The following is a 24,213-nucleotide window of genomic DNA, read 5'->3' as shown; positions in this document are numbered from 1 at the left end:
GATTTTGGTGTGTCTCACTGTGAGAAAATGAAAAAAAAAGATATCAAGTAATGATTTTAAAGGGTTTTTAGAAAGACTTTTATTATGATCGATTGGTGTAATAATTGTCCACTATCTTATGTTATTAGTTATTCCAATCACGATGATGATTTTGCATGTATTTTCATTATACAAAGACAAATCTATGAGAATTTAATTATTTCTTTGAGTGATCTTAAGTGGCACCGAAGAACCCTTTTTTTTAAATAATAATAATAAATAAATAATCTTTTTTTCATCCAAAACCCTAACACTTACTGGGTTGGGCTTAGTTCAGCCCTAGATACTCGTAATCCTAACACTTTTGCGGATGCATGAATTGCAGATCAAGAAGGCCGAAATGGGCTGAGAGTCCAATCCGAAGATTTACTAGTTTTGAAATGTGGGACCTATATGAAAAAAGTAAATATTAAAGGTACGTAAATGTGGTTTTTCTATAAAGTGGGGATCAATTTGTTATTACCTAGTATTTGTCATTTGACCGTCATTCTCCCGCGAGGTGGATTGGCGGAACAAAAATTTCTGCGGGTGACGCCTTGCAGTTTGTTCAACTCATAATGTAATGTATCAAAGATTGATCACTTCATCCCACAAATGTTTATCTACTTTCTCTGCATTCAAATGCAAATCCATACATTCAAACTGTGAACACTTCACGAATCAACTCGTGTCGTCCCACAAAACAGACACTGCTCTCGCAAGTCATCTGGGTTCAATCTTAGAGGCTTGTGCTGATCATTCAGTTCTTCAACAAGGCCGACAAGTGCATTCCCAGTTCATTCTAAATGGAATCAGTGACAATGCGGCATTGGGTGCAAAGATACTGGGCATGTATGTTCTTTGCGGGGGCTTTATTGACGCCAGCAACATGTTTCCGCGTCTTGATTTGGCAACCAGTTTGCCGTGGAATCGGATGATTAGAGTTTTTGCTAAAATGGGATTGTTTCGTTTCGCTTTGTTGTTTTATTTTAAGATGTTGAGTTGCGGGATTCGCCCTGATAATCACACTTTTCCCTCTGTAATGAAGGCTTGTAGTGCTTTGGGTAATCTGAGATTTGGTAAGTTGGTTCATGATATGATTTGGTTAATGGGCTGTGAGATTGATGTGTTTGTTGGGAGTTCTTTGGTTAAGCTTTACACTGAGAACCGCTGTATTGACGAGGCACGTTACGTGTTTGATAAAATGTCGCAACGAGATTGTGTTTTATGGAATGTGATGCTAAATGGTTATGTTACATGTGGGGAATCAGATAATGCGACAAGGGCATTTAAAGAAATGAGAATTAGTGAAACCAAACCAAATTCTGTGACATTTGCTTGTATTTTATCCGTTTGTGCCGTGGAAGCTATGACTGATTTTGGTACCCAAGTGCATGGTGTTGTTGTAAGTGTTGGGTTGGAGTTTGACCCTCAGGTGGCAAATTCGCTGTTGTCTATGTATTCGAAGAGTGGGCGATTGTATGATGCACTCAAATTGTTTGAATTGATGCCTCAGATTAATTTGGTGACCTGGAATGGAATGATTGCAGGGCATGTACAAAATGGGTTTATGAATGAGGCTTTGGACTTGTTTCGTAAGATGATACTTTCTGGTGTGAAACCAGATGAGATCACATTTTCAAGTTTTCTTCCTTCAATCTGTGAAGTTGCAAGTATCAAACAAGGTAAGGAAATTCATGGCTATATAATACGAAATGGTGTGCCTTTGGATGCATTCTTGAAGAGTGCACTTATTGACATATACTTCAAGTGCAGGGATGTGAAGATGGCTTGCAAAGTTTTTAAAGAGAACACTGCAGCTGATGTAGTAATGTTCACAGCTATGATTTCGGGGTATGTGCTTAATGGGATTAGCCATGAAGCTTTAGAAAAATTTAGGTGGTTGATTCAAGAAAAAATCATTCCAAATACTGTGACCCTATCAAGTATATTACCTGCTTGCGCTGATTTGGCTGCTCTGAAACTGGGAAAAGAGTTGCATTGTTACATCCTGAAGAATGGGCTTGATGGGAAGTGTCATGTGGGAAGTGCAATTACAGACATGTATGCTAAGTGTGGAAGATTGGATCTTGCTTATAAAATATTCAAAAGAATGTCTGAAAAGGATGTTGTTTGTTGGAACTCAATGATCACAAGATATTCTCAGAATGGCAAACCAGAGGAGGCCATTGATCTTTTTCGTCAAATGGCGATTGAAGGAGTGAAGCACGATTGTGTGAGTATATCAGCTGCTCTTTCTGCTTGCGCAAACTTGCATGCACTGCATTATGGAAAAGAGATTCATAGTTTGATGATAAAAGATTCCTGCCGCTCTGATAATATTGCTGAGAGTGTACTGATAGACTTGTATGCTAAATGTGGAAACTTGGATTTTGCTCGTACTGTTTTTGACATGATGCAGAGGAAGCAGGAAGCTGCATGGAATAGCATGATTGCTGCTTATGGATGCCACGGCCATCTGAAGGACTCTCTTGCTCTTTTCCATGAAATGTTAAATAATAAAATCAAGCCAGATCATGTCACGTTTCTCGCTATAATATCTGCTTGTGGCCATGCTGGCCAAGTTGAAGCTGGAATTCATTACTTCCATTGTATGACTGAAGAATATGGAATCCCAGCTCGCATGGAGCACTATGCATGCATGGTAGATTTGTTTGGGCGTGCTGGTCGTTTGAACAAGGCATTAGAGACCATAAACAGTATGCCATTTGCACCTGATGCAGGTGTCTGGGGAACGTTGCTGGGAGCATGTCGGGTCCATGGCAATGTTGAGCTAGCTGAAGTGGCTTCAAGTCATCTGTTTGATTTAGACCCACAAAACTCAGGCTACTATGTGCTGCTTTCAAATATACATGCTGATGCTGGACAGTGGGGAAATGTGAATAAGATACGACGTTTAATGAAAGAAAGAGGAGTTCAGAAGATACCCGGGTATAGCTGGATTGAGCTCAATAACATAACCCATTTGTTTGTTGCTGCAGATGAAAGTCATTCAGAGTCTGCCCAGATGTTGAACATTCTTCTTCCAGAGCTGGAAAAGGAGGGTTACATCCCTCAACCCTGCCTTTCAATGCACCTGCAAGCCTTAGGTATGTGATTACCGGAGAAGGTTCGATCTTTCCGACTGACAAGGAGCTCTGCACATTCTTGTGAACTTACCATATTTTGTTATTTATAAACCGGTAAACACTATAGGAAAATTCAACTGAACCCAATTAGAATTTGACTTAAAAACACTTTGTAGGATTTATATAAATGCAATGTGTAACACATCTATTTTGACAAATATCAATATATGAGCCATCAAATTTTGAAGCTCTCGAGCTATGTTTCCGGAAAGGATAGTCTAAAAAATTTGAGAAGATATTTGCACAAACAAATAATATGAGAAAAGGAGAAATAAATTGATTGAAGCAACTAGAGGAATTGCTATGAGAACCAGGATATGAACGAAAAGTATTCGACTATATATGCACATTTGATCTCTTCTTGAGTAAAAATATACATGAGTGATTGGTAGTTAATAAATAAAAAAAAATTAAATTCTACTCATATATTATTACTTAAATTAATATCATTAAAAGCTCACGAGGGATCTTTATCCGTTAAAAATTCCTGCAAGTGACCAAAATCAACGCTAATTGGGCCAAGTGTTCGTCTGCCTGCGGGTTTTTAACTTACCCAGCTTTGGCCTTGCCTACGTTTGTAAACCATGTAAAATGGGGTGACTGTTCACATAAAAGAACAGGCTTCCTGCACCACTACTTTGTTGAGAAATGAAGAGTTGGGTCTTCTTAAATTAATGCCTATTTTGTGGATGAAAAAAGATGTCTGCTGAGTAAGTAACATCTCATAAAATCATATTATCTTATCCCAAATTGGAATTTTCTCCATCATCGATGACCAGAGAGTGGTACCAATAATAATTAAATATGATTAAAGTTTACCTGATAGAAAGTTAATTATAGTCACTATAAATATGCTAAAGTATCCCCAGTTTGTTTTACTGTGATCAAATATCTAAATAAACAGAAACAGATTAAAACAGGAAGTATTATTACATGAAAATTTAATTTAATTTAATTTTTAATATTACAACAAACAACAGGGACTACAGTATAATTAACAAACATACTTTTGCTTATATATATATATATAAGGGAGGGGCTAAGTTACGTGCACGTAACTTAGCGCCAGCCCCATATATATATATATATATATATATATATATATATATATAGAGAGAGAGTATAGAGGTAGATGGCCAGCTATTTGATTAACACGTAACTTAAACATGAAGATATTTTTCCAATAAAAGAATTGAAATGATGGTGACTTGTTAGAGACGGTGGCACCGCAAACATTGTAATTGTAAGTATGCTTATAAAAGTTGATAAGGACAAAAGGTCAATAGCTGAAGTAAAGTCAATCCTACATGTCATATACCTTTTTTTTTTTTTCCCCAAGATCAATTGTGTCATTCACTTTCGTATTGAAACGATATGGAGAAAACGAAAAACACTTTTGGAAATTTATAAAAAGTTTAAAATTAAACAGCCCCATTTCTTAATAGAATTCCTTTATAAGGTAACTTATTATATGAATGCTCATCTTAGGAAAAAATAAATAATAAAAAGATTCCTAAGCTTGGCAACTGAAATGCATATATATTACAACGCAAGGATATTAATTAATATTTAAAAAATTTTTTCATGTAGGTCTTATTTGAAATTGAACTACCGTGACTTTTAACATACAGTTGTTGTGAAAAAAAAATATAATTATGAAATAAAAATTAATAATATATAGTAAATATAAAATTTAAATGATAATTTTGATAAAATTATTAAAATATAATAAATTATAAAAATTTAATGAGGGTAAAATAGAAAATCTAGGGAATGAGAGATTGATTCCTAAGGGAGCCTTGGGAATCAATCTCCCATTTTCCATTCCCAAATTTGGGTGGGGCTCACGATTTCGATTTCGATTTCCGCCTCCATTTTGCGAAGTTAAAGCTGTCAATGATTCCGATTTCGAATTCCAATTTCCTAATATGTGAAGTAAGCATAATTTTAAGTGTTGTAGTTTTTAAATTACCGTTACCCAACTTCAATTTTAAACGGATCCTTAATTACCACAACTTATTGTAACATGAATTAACTATTAAAATGGGGAGCAAGGACACTCGTGCACCTGCATGTCTTGTCTTTTTTCGTTTTGAATTAAATTTACTTCATTATTTGGATTTCGAATATTTCATCTCAAACACTGGCAAAACTTCAATGTTGCAGTAGCATTGTTTCGTTTGTTCAATTTCTTATATTTGGACTTACATTTTCTTAATTATGTATTTGTTTTTTTTTAACTAAAATATAACATAAAACTCAAGAAAATATTTTAAAAATTTTGAACAGCTAATATAATTCATTAGTTCACCAACCGCACAGGGATCCAATCACCTCGAACATACCATCAAAAATTGTGGAATTAGATATTTTTATAAAAGAAAAAGACCTAGTGAACTGATTTTTTCTTTTTTTTTTGGCTGATCGAGAAGTATATCAATGGTCATAATTTATTTTCCATTTTTCATTTTATTCTACTATAAAATCATGAAAGGATTAGATATTAAAAATGTTTAATACGAAGATTAGGGCTAATCATCGAACGAAGGAGCAGTTATATGACAAAAAATTAAAGTTAATTCCAATTTTGATGTATTAACTCTAATCTTGATATTTATTAGTCATGTTTCGAACTCAAAATTTTATTTTTAAGATATTGAAATATTTGAACCGTTGAAATTATTTATCCCACGATAGATTAAGATTCTCTCTTAATGAAATTCTTTTCTAATCTTTAAATTTAGTGAACAACTAACTTAATTGTAAATAAAATGAAAAAAAAATAATTTGATTATCAATATTAAAATTAAAAATTCAACCTCCACCACTTATTTTACTGTGAGAGATTGGGAACAAAAAAACGTTAAGGAGAGGATCCTTGTCCAGATGTCCTCCCAGAACAACTTGTTCCATTCAAAGCAATTAAACCAGAGGTGCAAAATTAAAAGTGACTCATGAAGATCTAATTGATAAATCATGCACTAAAATCAAACCCTGTTTTCAGCTCGTGATAGTAATCAGCAAATTAAAGATCAATCATAGTACTGCTCTTGTTGTTGAATGTGGTGTGGCATGTAGTTATTCTTTCTCGTCTTCTTTTGATCATAGCCAATCATCCCTCTAGCTTCAGCCTGCACATCCCTCACATCTCTAAGATACAGCCTCACAGCACGAGCAGAAAACGGGTTAATCTCCGGCTGCCCGCCGTTCTCTTCATAGGCTGCCCGGAGCCTCCCCACGAGAGCATCAAGGCTGCCCGAGGCCTGCATCATCGGGCACCGGCACGGAGCAGGGGCGTGGGCGTGGCCAAAAAGAGGACAAGACTGAGCATGCACCTTGGTCTTGCCAAACTGATCGAGGTACTTCAGGAATTCAAGAACGTGGGCTCCACTGCAGCGGGACAGAGCCAGTGGCGGACGATGCTGGCTCAGGTACTGCATGAACGTGTCCCAGTCTCTTCTTTTTTGAGCTTCATATCGACCAAATGATACCACCGGTGACTGTATTGAAGCCTGTGGTGATGAAAAGAGCATTGAATGGTGGGTCCTCGCAGCAGTGGTAGTTGTACGAGAAGTAGTAGTGCCGCTGCTCTTGGAAGAGCAGCATGCGGCGGCTGCGGCGGCGGAAACGGCGGCTGACATGAGAGATTGAAATGGGAAAGAAACAATTTTAATATGCGAAAGATTTGGGGCAGGGAAGGGGATTAGTGCGGTGAGGTATATAAAGCTAGGAAAAAAGATTGAACGGGGAATTGGAGGAGACAAGAGGTGGCCCATGCAAAGGAAAAATACACGTCCAGGGAAAGTGATGACTGATGACAGCTTGAATATGTATCACTTATCAAAAATGTTATCATCTTTGCTTTCTTGGCCAGCTTTTATTTATTTTAACCTATCATAAATTAAAATATTGCATGTCTTTTCTTCTTCTTCTTCTTTTTTTCTTTTAATTTCAATCTTTTAATTTTGTTTGGCACTAGCTTAAGTGGCGGTGGACCGGTGGTTGATGCTTATTCTAGGGTTTATAGACGATATATTTTTGATATATCATCACTTCCCACTGATGCGAATGCGATGTCACATGGTTATTTGGCCTTCATTGGTTGGAAAATGTCAATTCAATTATGCACGTACTTGGTTTTGTTTTGATTGTCCGAACAAGATCATGTTACTTTGCGGTACAGCTTATGAGAATTAATGTTTGTTGATGTCATCATTCACGGACAGTCTTAACATCAACATTAATCCATCTAACCAAAGTAAATTAATATTACAACGTGGCCATGATACCTGAACAAATTAATTATTTTGAAACCAGCATGGCTCCTGTTTTTGTCCATTCCTTAGTAATGATAACTGATATGTATGTAGTACAGCTAGCAGTTTTTTTTTTTAATACTGATTAATCATCATATTACTGCATTACATAAATATTTATAACTGTTATTATAGCAGATATATTACACTGATATTTACAATCAGAAATACATGATTGAGACTTATATTATTACATTGAATTCTGTGAAGTACATGCCCAGACAAATAATCCCTTACAGAAGAAGGATGTCCATACTCCACTCGTATTGCACGAGGGAGAGGAAATTTTTGAAATATTAGACAAATAATCCCTTACAGAAGAGGGATGTTCATACTCCACTCGTATTGCACGAGGGAGAGGAAATTTTTGAAATATTAAACAAATAAGCACGTTAGCCCCCACAAATACTTTTGTGGGGGCTTGAACTGCTGCCCTCACAATACTTGTGAGGGCAGCAGCCCACCACTCCGACCAAGGCCGAAGTGGCGTACAGGTAGCAGTTAAACAAGATAACAAGGTCGTCTAACATATACTAGCAATGAAATATAGCCAAAAGTTGAATACACATCACATCATCCACAATCCACATGCATTAATATACCTTGAGGATTTGGTTATAGTGGAGTTGCTCCATCGTAAGACACTGTTAATAACTACACAATTATAGTAATAATTTTTTTTATTATTATTTATCACTTTAATTACGTGGATCATCAAACAGTAATATATGGTGGAGCACTACCTGATTAATGTTATATGATTGTGGCCGTATATCGGAAAGTTTTATTTATTTGTTTATCAAATAAATAGGCCAGCAGGCTTAGCATACGTAACAAGTTATTGAAATCATGTACGTGGCAAAACGATATGATTTGAGTGTCAAATCGAAGACCCCATCTATTTAATTAGAGAGAGCATCGAAATGGAATAGCAGCAACGCTTCCTTCATCGATGCATTTTGGCTCCAAAATTTTCTCATCAATATCCTTATTGCGTTGCGTGAGAGTGAGATCTTACGTTCCAATGACAGAAAACAAGCTTGCTTAAAACTCCAAACAAAATTCTCCTTCATATGATCATATCTCACAACAAAATGTTCAACTTCCATAGTATGATAAAAAATTGAATTGTCATCACAATTTTGAAACAATCTCTGCCCAGCAACCAGATACCAACCTTTGAAAATTGTATATATACAAAAACAGTATGAAGCTTACTGAGATGGTAAGCCAAGATTGTTTCAACTTCCAATCCCTCTATTTACTTTTTGTTAAAAAGATGTGCGATGTTGCGAAGTTCTTCAAATGCGTGCATCGTTTCTGCATCAAATCCTCCTGCAAACTGCACCATTGAATCATAAATTAGTAATGCTCTTTCTTGTTCATCAAAAAGTTTTTAGTTACTGAGTGCACAAGATAACAAAGTTGACAGAATTAAACAAGACAGCACATTACCTGATGAATTCTGAAAGCAAACCTCACTCCTTGAAGAAGCATATAGTCCATTGCAGGGTCCTTTTCCACTCCTGCCTTTGATTGAAGCTCCATCGCTACCCTCCTCATGTACTTCTTAGCCAACTTCACTGAGCTGAGCTTTATCTGATACATCACATACTAGTCGAATGAATTGCTAGCTCAAGCCATCGGGATATTACAAGGACGAACTTTTGACAAATTGAAAGAAAGTCTACAACCAAGAGATTTGCTGATTTTAGTCAGCTAGCAACTAGTGCCCAGGGTTTAGTTATACGGTAAATGGACTTACTAGATTAGGCAATCGCAGGATGAAGCGATATATATAATAATTTGAATCATCTCATTTACAGGATTCTTACAAGTAATATTTAAGATTGCCTAACATCTCTGTGCTAAAGCTTTGTTGAGATTGATCCATATGTGTGAGTGATCAATATTTCATATTGAAGACACAGCCATCCTTTTATTATGGGTGTGGCAGGCTACTGCTAAAATATTCACAACAGTCAGTGTCTGAAATCCTCTTATAATGGAGAGGAGTTTTGACAAATCAAACTTAACGGATGAAATGGTAATCCATTTATGATTCCAAGTTCATATAATCTTGCATCTGTAGACAATTTGAACAACAAAACTATAAGTTATTGAGTTTACCTTGCTGATAATCCCGTCGTCAAGCATCCAAGCTGTTGGAATTTGAAACTCCCTGCAGTTGCGCATCAAAGTCTCTCTAGTCCTTAGAAGAGCATAAACAGTTCGTTCCATCCTGCCCATCAACCATTACAGTAAGAAGATATTGGGTTACTAAAATAAAACAAATGAAAGAGAACCAATGCATTTTCATCTAGAGAAAGGTTCTCACTTCTCAGATAAAGAAACCATTTTCTTCAATGCTAAGTCACATGGCACACGGGGATCATCCTTGTAATAAGACACTTCAGATTCCAACTTCTTCAGATCTCTATATCCAAATGCTGCTTCTCGCAATGTGTCAGCTTTCTTCTCCGGCCAATCAAAATGCTTTAGGACTGCCCTTTCATCCACCTGTAAGAAAAATACAAAAACGTTGTGGTTGGTCTGTAACTCACCGATATAGTAATACAGAGGAAATGCCCGGAATCTTTAATTGTTTGAAAATGCATAAGTGTAAAATTGGGTCAGAAACTTCTACTCCATGTGAGTAGTAGTTAGAAAGAACAATTTTCTTTTAAGAAATTACCAAAATTTAATGCATATATTTTTCTGCAAAGGTATGCTGTAGCTATTCGGAAGTTAACCTTATGTCAGATTTTCCAATTACATTCGAATGATTATCCTAGCGAGAATCAAATACAACATAAAAAGCAGATTGTAGGATTTCCACATAATTAGCATGAAACAGAAGATGGGGATACACTCACAAGAAAACCAAGTTCATCATCAAGCCACTTCACAAAGGCCACAACATCTTCAATGTTCTGATAAACTGCATTATTAACTTCTCTGATCAATGAGTTTACAAACTCTCCTTGGGTTGCAACATCCGCCTTTATCTGCACAAATAATGATGTTAACATAAGGATAACTGAGTATAGCTCAAACTTCAAAAGGACAGTTAAACTGCCATGATTGCCATTGGTACTACATAAATGGATAAGTAGTCATGGAAAAAATAAATGCATATTGATTCTAATAGTGATTTCTCAGCAATTTAAAGAAAAAAAAAAAGCCTCATTGTTACAGCTAAAAAGTTAGGAGTTACAAACAATTTGTAACAAGTAAGGTGTGTGATACACTAAAAGCAAAGGGGAGTGGGAATAGGCTAGTACTTACTGCAAGCAAATGTGATGAACGGTTCTCAATTTCACCAATCATGCTGCTACGAACATTTGCAACATTCGGGGCCTCACAGACACCTCCATTTGAAGAGTCCTTTCTGGAATCTCTCTTCATAAGTGAATGGTAAAACTCAACCACTTGTGGGGCTCTCTGCACAACTCCAGTGGTACTCTTCCCTGAGAACTTTGGAGCTGGTGGCGGGGGAGGTGGACGTGGAAGAGGTGGTGGTTGTGGAATTTGAGCTTGACGTTCTTCTTTAGTTCCTCCTGATATACCGCAGGAAGGCCTTGGCGGCGGGTTTGGTACGCGCAAGACTCTTTTCTCCACCTCTAAAACAGAAGCATTTCTATTCATTTCCAGTCGGTTTGCAGAAAATTGAGGTCTTTGATCAAAATCATACTTTTGAGATGATAAGGACTCTTCTTCATGTTCCGTTTCTTTTGTACACATAAAACCATCAGATTGCCTTCTCTTGTTTGGCATCAACTCTTCCGCACGGCAGTTTGATCCACTTATTGAGTGCCTTCTTCTAGGACTTCTCCCTTCCTCTAATTGAACCCAAGTTTTATCTAAAACATTATCTTGGCATTCTAAATTTGACATCTCCTCACTAGCAATTGGCCATTTCTTGAACTTTTTAATGAAACTTAATCTCCTGCCACCACTATATTCCAAAACTTTATTGTTTTGATTAGGCAAAGAACCAACATTTTCAACAATTTCCTCTATCGTATTGGGACTTGAAGCCTTCTCAGAATTCGTTGTCGAGCATGAATTCTGCAACTCATCCCGTAAACAAGAGTTAACCCATCTAAGATAAGCAAGCTCTTCAACCTCATTTAATCGACTCATCTGTAAACCTTCAACTTGTTTACTCAAATCTTCATTTGTGTGTCTTAGCACCAATGCCTCTGCCTTAATCTTTGAAATAATGTCACTCTATAAAACATCAACACAAACAACCAAAACCCATGTCAATACGGTTAATGGTTATACTCAAGTGCTAAAAGATATAAAGAATAAAAAACAAAGCAAATTTAAAATTCAAGAAATAATTCATTAAACAGTTGTACCTCAGAAGCCTTAGCCAGAGAAGTAAGCTGATTCTCCATTGAAGAAAACTTGCAAGCAAGATTCCTCTTCTCCATCTGCAACTCCTTATTCAATCTCCTCAACTCAACAACTTCCATCTCAAGATTCTGAGACGACGACGATCCCATGTTGATTGCATTCTTATTGTCATTTTTTCTTTCCAAAATCACACTCAACGCTGCCAATTGCTCAGACAAACTTGTCTTCTCATCTTCTAACATCCCAACTCTTCTAACAATCTCATCATTCTCAATTTTCTTGGCTTCAAGCTCCCTCTCAAGTTCCAGTACTTTTGGATTCCTTTTCCACTCTGACAACTCTGCTTGCAGCTTAAACTCCCTCTCTTTCGATTCCTGAAGTAAGCTCCTCAAACTATCCAATTCAAGAAACAAATCACGTGACCCTGAAGACTGTCGCCGATGAGTTTGATAAGAGTTTGGATGAACTTGAGCTGGATTCATCGAGCAAGCTAAATCTCCAATCAATGATCTCTTCACACGAGAATGAGAAGCAACAATCGAGTTCTTCTGGTTGGTGACATCTGATGAGTTTGTCGTCAAAGGAAGCTTCTTGCTTGTAGCAGTCGTTTGAGACTTTGTCTTCTTGTCTACTGTGAAGCCTTTCAGTCCCCATGAAGACCGAGGCTTCGAAGGATTGATACTGCTGTTGGTTTTTGTATTCTGAGACTTTGGTGGTTGATTTTGATCAGCAAATTTCAGCGTTTTGGCTCGATTCTCTGATGCGTTTTCATCCCTCATTGTAAGCAAAGTTTTAAGCTTCGCAACTAAAAAATTAGCATGAAAAAGCAAGCTTTCAAGCTGAAATGAACTTAACTGGTGAAGAAGAAAAAACCCAGAACTCAAAATGGGTTTTCAATTCGAGTAAACTTACTCTAAAACAGAAACAAGATAACTTAAAAACTTGAGCTTTTAAGGAATGTTCAATACAATATGATGAAAAAATGGAAACCCATCAAATATTCTTCAAATAAAAATGGGGTCCCCAGTGAAAGAAAAAGGAGTAGAGATTTGAAATTTGAAGTGGAGGTGGAGGAGCTTGAAGTTACTTGTAGTGGAAAGTGTATGGAGGTAAATGAAAGCTCTGATTTCAAGATCAACTGAGAGGTTTTGCGAGAAAAGTGGCAGGCAGTCCCTTTTCTTTATTGCTGCTTTGCCCTGTTTGAATTTTTGAATTTGAATGCTTTCCCCTTTTCTTCTTTTTATTTTTATTTTTTCTTTTTGTTTTTACTTCGAATTCTGAAGAGTACGACTGTACGAGGTCGAGCGTGCAACGGACCAACGGTCTAGTTCCGTTCGCGTCGCGGGGCCCACGTGCTGGTGTGTAAGAAAATAAACGTACCACGTAACGGCGTCGTTGTAAAGCAAAGTCCAGAAATGAAGGTGGTCCAATTTATGAGCCAGCTGACCTTGACTTTGTCCCATTCTGCCACGTTTTAGTTTATAAGATTTCGCTATAATTTATTAGTTTAATCTTTAACGTAATAATCATTATTCAGGCACATACACAGTCCTAACAGAATAACAGTAAGTTCTATTTACTTTTAAAATTAATACCGTTCTTCTAAAGAGATTTTAAAATTAATACATGAACAAGGGCTAGAATTAAAGTTAAGAGTAATACTACATATCTCAAATTATTTGTCCCAAAAGACTATTAAAATAATATGACATTCATTAATTCGCTTTAATTTTATAAAAAATTACTAAACAATTAATGAATGACATATTATTTGAAATATAATTTAAAATAACAATTTCGGATGTCTATGGTTACTCTTGAAACAAAACAAATGTAACATATAGATTAATTAGTTCACATTAGAAGATATGAAATCAGCCCAAGCATCTGCTCCTCAGCAAGCATGGTTTAATTTCCCAGGAGATATTTGGTATATCTGCATATTCTTAGTGCTGATAAATCTTTATACATATTTAACATTAAGAACATAAGGACAAAGATTCAAAATCTGAAGCAAGCAAATTTCCATTCAGAACTCCATATATATGGTCATTAAATATTATTGTGATCTACAGCTGACTTTGCTAGAAGAAAAGCTATTCCAGGCATAAGATTTCTAGAAATTCACAGAACTCTCTACGATGAACACACTTTTCTAATTGTTAACTTAAAAACAGATTGCTATATGCACGGCAACTGAAAGAAAATTGAGAGGAAATTCTAAACAATAGTCGAACTACTTCACAACAATAATGCAACAATCTAGAGATTGCAACAGCAGTTTGGCTTCAGGAGAGCACTAATCAAACTGAACCATTTGACAATTTAAGGGGCCATTAGACAGTAGTCCCCTTGCTATTGTAGGCGAGTCGTGCTTCAAGAACATCCGGACAATATCGTGTTGAAAGAATTTCAACCTGTTCGGGAAATGACTTGTTTCCATCTGTACCTAAGTGTTTGACCATTTGGTTCCATCGCTTTCGACAGAAAGTTCCAGACCTATGCTCGAGAAGATTATCCCAGTCTACATCATCCATGCAGCAAGCATCCAAGCCAGAAAGAGCATTCACCAAGTGGAAGTCATCAGTATCAGCCCATTTGCCTTCAGCAACCATAGGTGAGGTTAGCTGATCATACCATTTCATACAGCAAATAGCATTTGTTCTGGTGGACAATTTCTCACTAATTGCCTCCCAACTGATATTATCTCGCAACATTCCATGTTTAGTTCTCTTTTCTTCAGAAGCTTTCATACGCAAATCCATATTCACCAAGGCAAATAACTTTTGATATTCTTCTTGGGACCATTGTCCTTTCTTCTGATTGGGCAGTTTTATTCTGCGCCATGCATCCTTGACATGAAATCTATGCTTGCCAAGTGTGTCAGCCATTGTTTTCCAATCTGATCCATGTTTTTCATAGAACTTCCGGACAAGTTCTAGCTCTTCTGGTGTCCATTTACGGTTTTCATCTCTTTCAAATAGAATATGAGCTCGATAATATATACTCTCACAGGGCCTCCATGGTAAGGCTGCCCCTATTTCCTTCCAACAGTGTTTGATTTCGGGGTAAGATCTACAATGCAAAACCATATTTAGACCATCTTCACCTAGTCTATGAGCCTCAATGTAGTTGATTACAGCCTTTTTAATCATCTCATCTTCTTCTAAAGAGAACCGCTTACCCCGGATGAAGCCATCATTTTTGTCACTTTTAGCCTCAGATGAAGGGACAACCTGAACATGATCAGAAAAGCTTACTTTCTTAGGTCTCTCTTTTTGTGCAGAACTTTCAGATGGATCATTGGGCTTAACACCTTTTTTGGTTCTTGACACTTTTTTATCACCACCTGAATGTTTTCCCATTGACATAGCCTTCTTCTTCTTGTTGTTTTCACCTTCCTCTTCAAGGTCGTTCTTTTGCTTGTGCAGGCTAGTATTCTCTTCCAGTTCAAGGTGATGCTTTAAACCCTGATTTAGTACTCCACTGACTTCATCTTCATTGTTAAATCTCTCATCCTTGTTCTTCTTAGCCTCATTAATTCCTAACTTTCTCTTCTTCTTCTTCTTCTTCTTCCCATCCTTTTCATTTTCAGTATTCATATCCACATCACCCTCTAAAACAGTCTCATCCTCCTTAATTTCTAACTTTCTCTTTTTCTTCTTCTTCTTCTTCTTCTTTCTATCCTTTTTATTTTCAGTATTCATATCCACATCACCTTCTACAACAGTCTCATTTATAGTAGAACCAAATTCATCATCATCACAACTGACTTCTTGCCTCTTCTTACTCTTCTTCTTCTTCTTCTCTTTGTGAACATGTACATCAATATCTATAACAGCCTTGCTCTGATTCACACTAGATTCAGCCCCATCACTACCATCCTCCAGCAACTTCTTCTTCTTCTTCTTCTCTTTCTTCTCACTCTCAGCTTCATCAGCATTACTTTCCACCAAATCCTCAATACGACCCTCACATAATCCAGAATCATTAACACCATCCTCATTCCGCTGTTTATTCTTTCTCTTTTTCCCATCCCTTAGCGCAACTTCATTCTTGCTAGAAGCACATAATTCAACGTCATGGCCTCTAATCTCATCCCTCTTCTTTTTCTTATTCTTCTTCTGCCTTTTTACATCAACATCATCCTCAGCCACAACGTCATTTGGAGTAGCTCTAAATTCAACATCATTATCACTAACCTCATGCCTTATTCTGCTATTAATTACCTCCTCTTCCAAGGTATCGGCGTCGGTCTCATCATTCTTGTTTTTCTTCCCAGTCGTTCTCTTCCCCATAATATAAAAACTTTCCTCAATCTGTTTCACTACTTAACACAAACTCCTCATGCGAATCTAAAAACAAGGCAAATAAATACATAGAAAGTGAAATTGCCGAAAATCTTAACCAATTACAATGTCGTATAATACACTGTACAATGTAAATGAACTTCTAATTGTACTTCTTGACGGAACTTCCACAAGACGCCAAATCAAGAAGTTTTGAAAACACTGACCTTCTTTAACGGCTTCCGGCTTGCTGACGGCGACCGACGGGCGACCGATAGTGATGGAACGGCTAAGAGAAGATCATAGAATGCAAAATCAGGGTTTTCCTTTTTGCTCTCAAATTGTAAACTCTCAAATTGTATCTTCGCCTCAATGATAATTTGAGTTCATTTACTGTACTTTGTCATTAAGACCCTTTACTTTTTGATATTTTATATTCCACTAAAATATATCAAAACTATAAAATGAAGTCCATTAACTGTGATAAAGTCCCTATTGTCCCTTTACTTTCTTTTATTTCTCCATTTAGTGCCTTCGCATTATTTTTTTTGTTAAATTATTTGTCCACATAGTATTATTTTATCTGATTAAATATCTAATATCTTACCAGGTTTGTTAATCGTTGGTAAGTCGACCCCGCCTTTACATTTATCTTTTAGTTCGGTTAGTGATTCGTACATGGTCGCATGCTCCTCGTACCCAGCAGTGAAGACAAACTGTAAGCTTTTCAAATGCCGAATGTTCCCTGTGAGTTTCTTTTGAAAGCAAAGTTTTCATTTACCTTGTTCTTGTATTTATCTTCATTTTTTCTTTTGCTAGCTACTGTATGGTTCAGCCCTGCTAGTAGAAGAAAGCAGTTTCTCCTTTATTGCGATTGTTTGTTTCTGTAATTTGATTTCCGAGTTATGTGAAAGTAAGGCAATTTTTACGAACTTTTTTGAGTTTTAGTGGTGTAAAATTGAAATGGAGGTGTTAATTATGACAAATGCGCAAGTGGGTACCTCTTGTTTAGGAAGAAATGGGATTATTACTTTGGATTGCAACTGGAAACAGTGTCCTTCAAGTAAGATGTTGAATTCACGACATTCCATTCTAGGCATTGGACTAAAAACCAAGAATGTTAAAAATAGTAGAAGTTTTATGCTTAGAAAGCTTCGTTGTGGAACAATTTCTGCTATGTCGGACGAAAAGTCTGATAAGCGGTTGGTTGGAGGTGGGGTTCTGGAGAAAGAGTTTGAATTTAAGCCATCTTTTAGTGAGTATTTGAAGGATATGGAGACATGGAAAAGTGGTCAATTGAGAAAGCAAGATCATAAGTCGAACAGATATAATTCGAAGGACAGTTCTAGGGAAAATAATGGGTTGAGGACATCATCATCCAGAAGAGATGATACAATTATAAAAGTGAGGAAGTTTGAAGGTTATTCTAACAAAGAAATGATTACTAGAGTTGTGAAACATCAAGAGTTATGTGGAAATGGTAATGGAGTTACTCAACATGAAGAGGCAGTTAGAGGTAAATTTGATCGAAAAGGGAGTGTAATCAGAAAGTCAACACAAGATCATAGGTTGAATAGATATATGTCAAAGGATGGTTCAAGGGGAAAAGATGTGTGGACACCATCATCGGGAAGAGATGACGCAAATGTAAAACTGCAGAAGTTTGAAGGTTATTCGAATAAAAAATTTCTTTCTAGAGTTTTGGAGCATCAAGAATTATGTGGAAATGATAATGGAGTTACTCAACCTGAAGAGGCAGTTAGAGGTAAATTCGATCGAACAGGGAGTGCAACTAGAAAGTCTAATGGTAAGTTGAATAGCAAAGAATGCCTTGTGGATATGAAGGTGAAAGGGAATTTCAGAAGAGAGACAATGGGTGAAAGACAGTTGCATTATCAATCTATAGGTGTGGAGTCAGAGTTGAATAACTCACACCCAGAAAAGGTTAAAAAGTTCCAGAATGCACGAAATAGCTCTATGATATTGGTTAATAATAAAAAGAATGGCATTACTGTTTACCCAAGGGGAGAGCTTCTTCATGATAGAGATTCCCCAAAAATGATTCAAACAAAAGGGAAAAGTTTTGAGAAGAGGGAAGTTGGTGACAGAAATCATGAATCACTTGGTGGTGAAAATGTGACGGACCTCATCAAAATTTCAAAAAATACTCATGAAGAAATTGAGCGTAAAAGTAGAAGATTAACTAGCGGCAGTAAGTCCTTTCTTGAAGAAGGAGATGATGATAGTTGGGGGGAGGAAAGAGCGGCCTTCAAAACTTTTGAGGAAGGTAACGACATCATGGACAAGCGAAGAGTTTCTAGAATGGAAATGGAGGAGCGAATCCAAAAACTAGCAAGGCAGTATGTATTTATATGCTCTTTATTTTCCATGTGGATCATCTGATTTTGTAGGTGTTATCTTTCAATTATTACTCTTCAATACTTCACCTGACGTTAGGTACAAATGTGTTTCTCATTTTGTTCATGTGCCCTGTAGTGTGGTTGTAATTCCTATGTCATTAGATGATCCAAGATTGAATTTGCATCAACTTCCTGCCATTAAGGTTTCTGAAGGCAACAGAGCATCATTTCTTTTTTTTTTTAAGTCCCGTGTCCTGACTCCTTCAAATATATATAGGATGCTCGTACATGTCTTTGTATTTCATTTCTATCACAGATTCAACAGTCAATGTTATTATTTAAGCTGAAGTTCAGTTTAACAGGTTGAATGGTGCAGATATCAATCTGCCTGAGTGGATATTCTCTAAGATGATGCGAAGTGCACAGATTAGATATTCAGATCATTGTATATTGAGGGTTATCCAGATTTTGGGTAAACTAGGAAATTGGCGGCGGGTGCTACAAGTGATTGAGTGGCTTCAGATGCGTGAACGCTTCAAATCCTACAGGCTTCGGTATTCTTTTTACCTTCTATTTTTCTGGTGAACAGAGTGCATGTTTGACTGTAGCATCCTTCATCTGCATAATGGAACAAAGATTTGCATCAACAAAGCTGTTTTGACTTCTCATTGTTGTTGAAAGAAAAGTATTACAAGTCTTTCTACAATCTTTATCACTATTAACTTTACCCATCTGATTGATTGAATGCCTCAGTTTGGACCTGAGATTTAATTTCAAGAATGGAGCTTTTGCCATAGAGGTAGAATTTTGAAAAATGTAATCGGGAAATTGTGTTAAGTTATCTATTGACTAAAGCATGTACTTTTGGTTTAATAGAATATCTTCTAATGGCTTAGTTGGGAGACCCTTATTTTGAAAGAATATTGTATTATTATGCAAGGACTATTCAGCTTTAACAATCTATTAATTTTTTTCTTCATTCTTTTTTTTATTTATTTTTTGAAAAGGTAGAGGAGTAGGCAAAGCCCAAAGTTGTCTGAGCTATATTTGTCATAATGTAAGAATGCTACTTGTCAATCATTTGAAATTGTCATTACAAGAATACTGACTGAGATTTTTCATTATTCTTTAATCTTGTGTTAACTATGTCGCTCTGAAATTCTAGTGCGATTAGAATCACTTAAAATATTTCTGGAATTGTATATAAGCACACTTTCACTATATTTCTGCTTTTTGATGTAGATACATTTACACAACTGCACTTTATGTCCTCGGAAAAGCAAGGAGACCTGTCGAGGCACTCAATGTATTTCTCACAATGCAGGTAATGTGCATCAATTGTCATGCATGTCGCATGTGTCTTTCTTGAAATAATTCATAATGATAGGGAAGAAGGAAATAGACCTAACGTTTAAGTTTTATCTCCTGTTCAGCAACAAATGTCCTCATATCCTGACACAGTGGCTTATCGTTCCATTGCCGTCACTCTTGGACAAGCTGGGCATATTAAGGAACTCTTTGATGTGATTGATAGCATGCGTTCTCTTCCCAAAAAGAAGTTCAAAACTGGCACACTTGAGAGATGGGACCCACGTTTAGAACCTGATATTGTTGTCTACAATGCGGTGAGTAGTACTCTGTTCGTCATCATCTATATTGGGGAAACTGTACAGGTTGTTTTTGACCTGTCTTCATGGCTATTGATGGTCTCATTTGCATTCCAAGTCTCATTTAATTTGGTCTCCTGCACAATTTAGTGAAGGTATACGGCACATTTCATGAATATTTTAGAACTTGTTAAGACTACCAGCTGATGACAACATGTTTACAGTAAACAATGTAATAAGCCTCCTTGAGTCAGATGAGATATCTCAATTAACTTTTGGTATCTAAAAGTTATTCTGTATAGGTACTGACATGATTCTGCACATTTTATGAAAGTTAGAGATTGAATAATTCACTAATTGTTAAACCTGTTAAATAATAATTCGATTTTATTATTATAATGTAATAAGCCTCAACAAAAGGTTCCTTCCCTGCATCCACGCTTTTCTGAACTTGAAGCATCAGAATTTCTTTAACTTCATATAAAAATTATAGCAGATGTTAGTGTACTTTTTCTGCTTACTTGTCCTTGGAAGTCTGTGCCATACAGAAACTGACTTGTAAAATTATACCCTAGTAATTTTGCACAACCTTTTTTTTAAAAAAAAAAAAATAGGATCTCGAATCTTCAGAACTTAACATCTGTATATTTTTGTTTTCGGGTCTTCATTCTATTTCCTCTCAATAACTATTGACTCCATTGGGAAGATGGTTATGTCTTGAAAGACTATGCAAATGCAATAATGCGTTTTTGTTTTAAAAAAAATATCTGTTGGATGTTTAGACATATTATATGGTAAAGCTTTGCAATGTTACACTAATATGTAGCAATTTGGCTGAAAAATGTATTCATTTCTTGTCTTTGCAAGGTCTTAAACGCTTGTGTTCGGCGGAAACAATGGGAAGGGGCATTTTGGGTTTTGCAGCAGTTGAAACAACAAGGTCAGAAGCCCTCCGCTACTACATATGGACTTGTTATGGAGGTATTAGCCAGTCTTCATCAGTTCTCCAACTGCTGCTGTGTGTGTTATCTTCTACCAGTTATTTATTTACTGTGCTACTGAATACAAACTCCAGATGTTGATATAAACATGTGCATTTCATTTGGTACACCTGGATGCAAATACAATTTCCATTCCAAACTTCATTTTTCCATTTTTTCTTATCAATAACATAGTAGAACTGATATGGAAAGTGCCAAATTTGAGAAAAGAAAGCCATGCCATTCCTACAAGGTTTATGGAGCAAGATTTAGATATGTGTCTCCATTGTTGGCTTCAATGGGAAAGGGTCAGCAACTGTTACAGCTTCTTGTTAAATTATGTAGTGACTTGACTATTGTGGCAATTATTGCAAAGCCGTTGTTAGATGAGTCTTGCTTTTGTTGATCATTTCTTGCATGAATAATCTTATACTTTATGGATTACTATTTGTGAGCTGTTGAATTTATGCCCAAACAGGTGATGTTAGCATGTGGCAAGTACAACTTGGTTTACGAGTTCTTCAGGAAAGTGCAAAAATCTTATATTCCAAATGCTTTAGCATATAAAGGTATGTTAGTGATCTGACCAGTTTCAGATGCTGTTTTTTATAATTTCATTTAGATACTAACCTTCTGTTATTTACAGTTCTAGTGAATACTCTTTGGAGAGAAGGTAAAACAGATGAGGCTGTTTCAGCTGTTGAAGACATGGAAAGAAGAGGAATTGTAGGTTCTGCTGCTCTTTATTATGACCTTGCTCGTTGCCTTTGTAGTGCTGGGAAGTGTGAAGAAGCACTAATGCAGGTAGATTTATCATGCTTGATCTTGAGGTTACGTTTTTTTTTTTTTTTAATATTTGCCTCTTTGCCTTTATATATTTATAGCTTTTTAGCTTGAAAATTCAATCACCACTTGCAAGACTGTACTTGAATGGACCTGACTGGCATTTGAATCATGGGATCCTTGGGCCCACTTTTGATCTGTGTGATATATTTCTTAATTAATTAATGTTTGAACACATTTAAGCAAAGATCACAACCAACCATTTTACAAGTATCCTTCTTTTGTTCTTCCCACCAACTGATATTTTTGTATTTTTCTCTTGTGAGACTGTAGTTCAAGATCACAACCTTCAGCTTAAAACTAGAACTCAAACCTATCTGCAGTGGGTATTCGATATGTAGTTGTGATCGTAGGTATGACTTGATTCAGTTGTTGCTTACAGAGACAGGTCATTCTTTTCTTTTTACAGATGGATAAGATATGCAAGGTTGCAAACAAGCCTCTAGTAGTAAGTTACACTGGCTTAATTCAAGCTTGTCTGGACTCTGGAAATATTCAAAATGCCGCATACATCTTCAACCAAATGAAGAATTTTTGCTCCCCAAATCTTGTCACTTGCAACATAATGGTGAAAGCTTATCTGGAGCATGGTTTGTTTGAAGAGGCAATGAAACTGTTCCAGGAGATGGCAGAAGATAGCAATCATATTAACCGTGAATATGATAAGAAGGGTCTGGTAATACCTGATATCTATACGTTCAACACCATGTTAGATGCTTGTGCTGCAGAGAAGAGGTGGGATGATCTTGAGCTTGTTTATAAACGGATGCTGCACCATGGATTGCATTTCAATGCAAAACGTCATCTCCGAATGATTTTGGATGCTTCAAGGGCTGGAAAGGTATCCTGCTTTTGAAATTTTTAAAATCTTTGCGAGCCATCTATTGCTGCTTGTATAAACACAGTACTCCCTCCCTGAAGATACAAAATCACTGTTTCTGCTATTTCTGCTGGCAGGTAGAGCTCCTGGAAATAACTTGGGAACACTTGGCCCGGGCTGATCGGATTACTCCACCTGCTCTCATCAAAGAAAGGTTTTGCAATAGACTTGAGAACAAAGACTATGGTTCTGCTATTTCTTGTCTAGTCAGTCATCCTGTTAGTGGCTCACCAGAATTTTCCAGGAATGCATGGTTGAAATTTTTCAAGGAAAACTCCCAGCATTTCGGACAGGATACTCTAATCCAGTTATTACATGAGGCAAGCAGCAGTCTTACCACTAGAAATGGCTCACCGTACCCGGTATTGCAGAATCTAATATCATCTTGTAAAGACTTTTTAAGGACTCAATCCCCAGCTCCTGTAGTTAATCTAACAGGAACTCCCTTGTATAGCTCTATCTGAACCGGAGCTGGTTTGAAATTTTGACGAAATTTTAACAGGGGATGTTCCAAAAAAAGTGAGCATGCGAGAGGGAGCTTTTGCTATCGGTGCTTTAAAACTGGGCTTACAACTTGTAGCATCTAATGAGTTGCCATGGAATTTTTCACCCAAATTCCTTAGTTTAAATGCACTCCTACAATTCCTAAGGACACCCCACAATTCGAACGATAGTACATCTTGGCCCAAAATTCGTAAACAATGTGAAAATTGAATCCCAATTTTTTCAATAAAGCGATCAATAATTTCTGCAAAATTTGGATATTAAAAAATTTTAATAACAACAATTAATAATTTCAGCAGATTTAAAAAATTAAAAAAAAAACTGAAATTTTAATAAAAAATTTTTGTGTGGGCTCCAGATTCTTGAAACGCTGGGGGCCCTTGCCTCTTTGCATTTGAAAAAAATGTTGGTACAGAACCAGCGAGTGTCCTCTGTTCTCGGGATCTTAAATCTTTATGCCTCTCTGTAACGTGGCATCTTGTTAATGAGTCACCTTTTTAGCATCAAATTTTTTTTTAAAAAAAAAAAAGGGTAAAAGGGCATAAAAGGTCTGTAATAATAGGCTGCCATTAGTGCAGGTAGTGCTTCTGTAAAGGTTAATGAACTTATTATTTTCTACATCTTTTTCGCCAATTCGAGGCTTTTAATGTCATTTACTAATTTCCTTTTCAAAAAAAAAAGGTATACGTCTTTTTTTCCCTATTAATTTATAATTTACGCAATTTAATTGTCACCTCACATAGAATACCCCAACTTTGTTGAAATATCATTCCAACATGAAATTAAATTTTTATAATTCGATCAATAAATCTAAATAATTAATTCAGAGCGAACCTTAATATGATAGCTAATTTCGGTCTATTTTGAGCCTGTAACTGAGAGAGAAGTCACTTGGGCTTGTG

The 24,213-nt window shown here is 36.4% G+C and overlaps 5 protein-coding genes across 6 annotated transcripts; 2 read left to right on the top strand and 3 right to left on the bottom strand.

Annotated features, from left to right (window-relative positions):
• The first annotated feature begins 520 nt into the window (after window positions 1-520).
• Window positions 521-3,354, top strand: LOC102627502 (pentatricopeptide repeat-containing protein At4g21300). The gene has a single exon (XM_006468309.4). It carries the CDS (start codon window positions 602-604, stop codon window positions 3,134-3,136), a length of 2,535 nt encoding a protein of 844 aa, XP_006468372.2. The 5' UTR covers window positions 521-601; the 3' UTR covers window positions 3,137-3,354.
• A 2,585-nt stretch (window positions 3,355-5,939) lies between these two features.
• On the bottom strand, window positions 5,940-7,042 carry LOC102627798 (hypothetical protein). Its single transcript, XM_006468310.4, has one exon. It carries the CDS (start codon window positions 6,941-6,943, stop codon window positions 6,200-6,202), a length of 744 nt encoding a protein of 247 aa, XP_006468373.2. The 5' UTR covers window positions 6,944-7,042; the 3' UTR covers window positions 5,940-6,199.
• A 1,485-nt stretch (window positions 7,043-8,527) lies between these two features.
• LOC102628091 (protein CHUP1, chloroplastic-like) lies at window positions 8,528-13,095 on the bottom strand. Its single transcript, XM_006468311.4, has 7 exons — window positions 11,851-13,095; window positions 10,772-11,716; window positions 10,360-10,491; window positions 9,822-10,003; window positions 9,614-9,725; window positions 8,939-9,082; window positions 8,528-8,825 (listed from the first exon to the last, which is right to left on the bottom strand). Exons 1-7 carry the CDS (start codon window positions 12,625-12,627, stop codon window positions 8,745-8,747), a joined length of 2,373 nt encoding a protein of 790 aa, XP_006468374.2. The 5' UTR covers window positions 12,628-13,095; the 3' UTR covers window positions 8,528-8,744.
• Window positions 13,096-13,848: 753 nt separating this feature from the next.
• LOC102628380 (uncharacterized) lies at window positions 13,849-16,528 on the bottom strand. Its single transcript, XM_006468312.4, has 2 exons — window positions 16,365-16,528; window positions 13,849-16,203 (listed from the first exon to the last, which is right to left on the bottom strand). Exon 2 carries the CDS (start codon window positions 16,144-16,146, stop codon window positions 14,185-14,187), a length of 1,962 nt encoding a protein of 653 aa, XP_006468375.2. The 5' UTR covers window positions 16,147-16,203; window positions 16,365-16,528; the 3' UTR covers window positions 13,849-14,184.
• A 166-nt stretch (window positions 16,529-16,694) lies between these two features.
• On the top strand, window positions 16,695-23,456 carry LOC102628683 (pentatricopeptide repeat-containing protein At1g30610, chloroplastic). 2 transcript variants are annotated; one of them, XM_006468313.4, is made up of 10 exons: window positions 16,695-16,855; window positions 16,957-18,497; window positions 18,860-19,051; window positions 19,740-19,821; window positions 19,931-20,122; window positions 20,972-21,085; window positions 21,563-21,653; window positions 21,731-21,888; window positions 22,337-22,768; window positions 22,885-23,456. In XM_006468313.4, exons 2-10 carry the CDS (start codon window positions 17,101-17,103, stop codon window positions 23,269-23,271), a joined length of 3,045 nt encoding a protein of 1,014 aa, XP_006468376.2. In that variant the 5' UTR covers window positions 16,695-16,855; window positions 16,957-17,100; the 3' UTR covers window positions 23,272-23,456. The 2 variants fall into 2 exon arrangements, with proteins under 2 accessions (XP_006468376.2, XP_024950337.2); XM_025094569.2 differs by having other exon boundaries at window positions 16,703-16,884.
• Window positions 23,457-24,213: the final 757 nt, after the last annotated feature.

The sequence above is a fragment of the Citrus sinensis genome, chromosome 2 (genome assembly GCF_022201045.2).
Source record: "Citrus sinensis cultivar Valencia sweet orange chromosome 2, DVS_A1.0, whole genome shotgun sequence".
In the NCBI taxonomy this organism is placed as follows: domain Eukaryota; kingdom Viridiplantae; phylum Streptophyta; class Magnoliopsida; order Sapindales; family Rutaceae; genus Citrus; species Citrus sinensis.
This window is presented reverse-complemented; position numbering and strand designations above follow the sequence as displayed.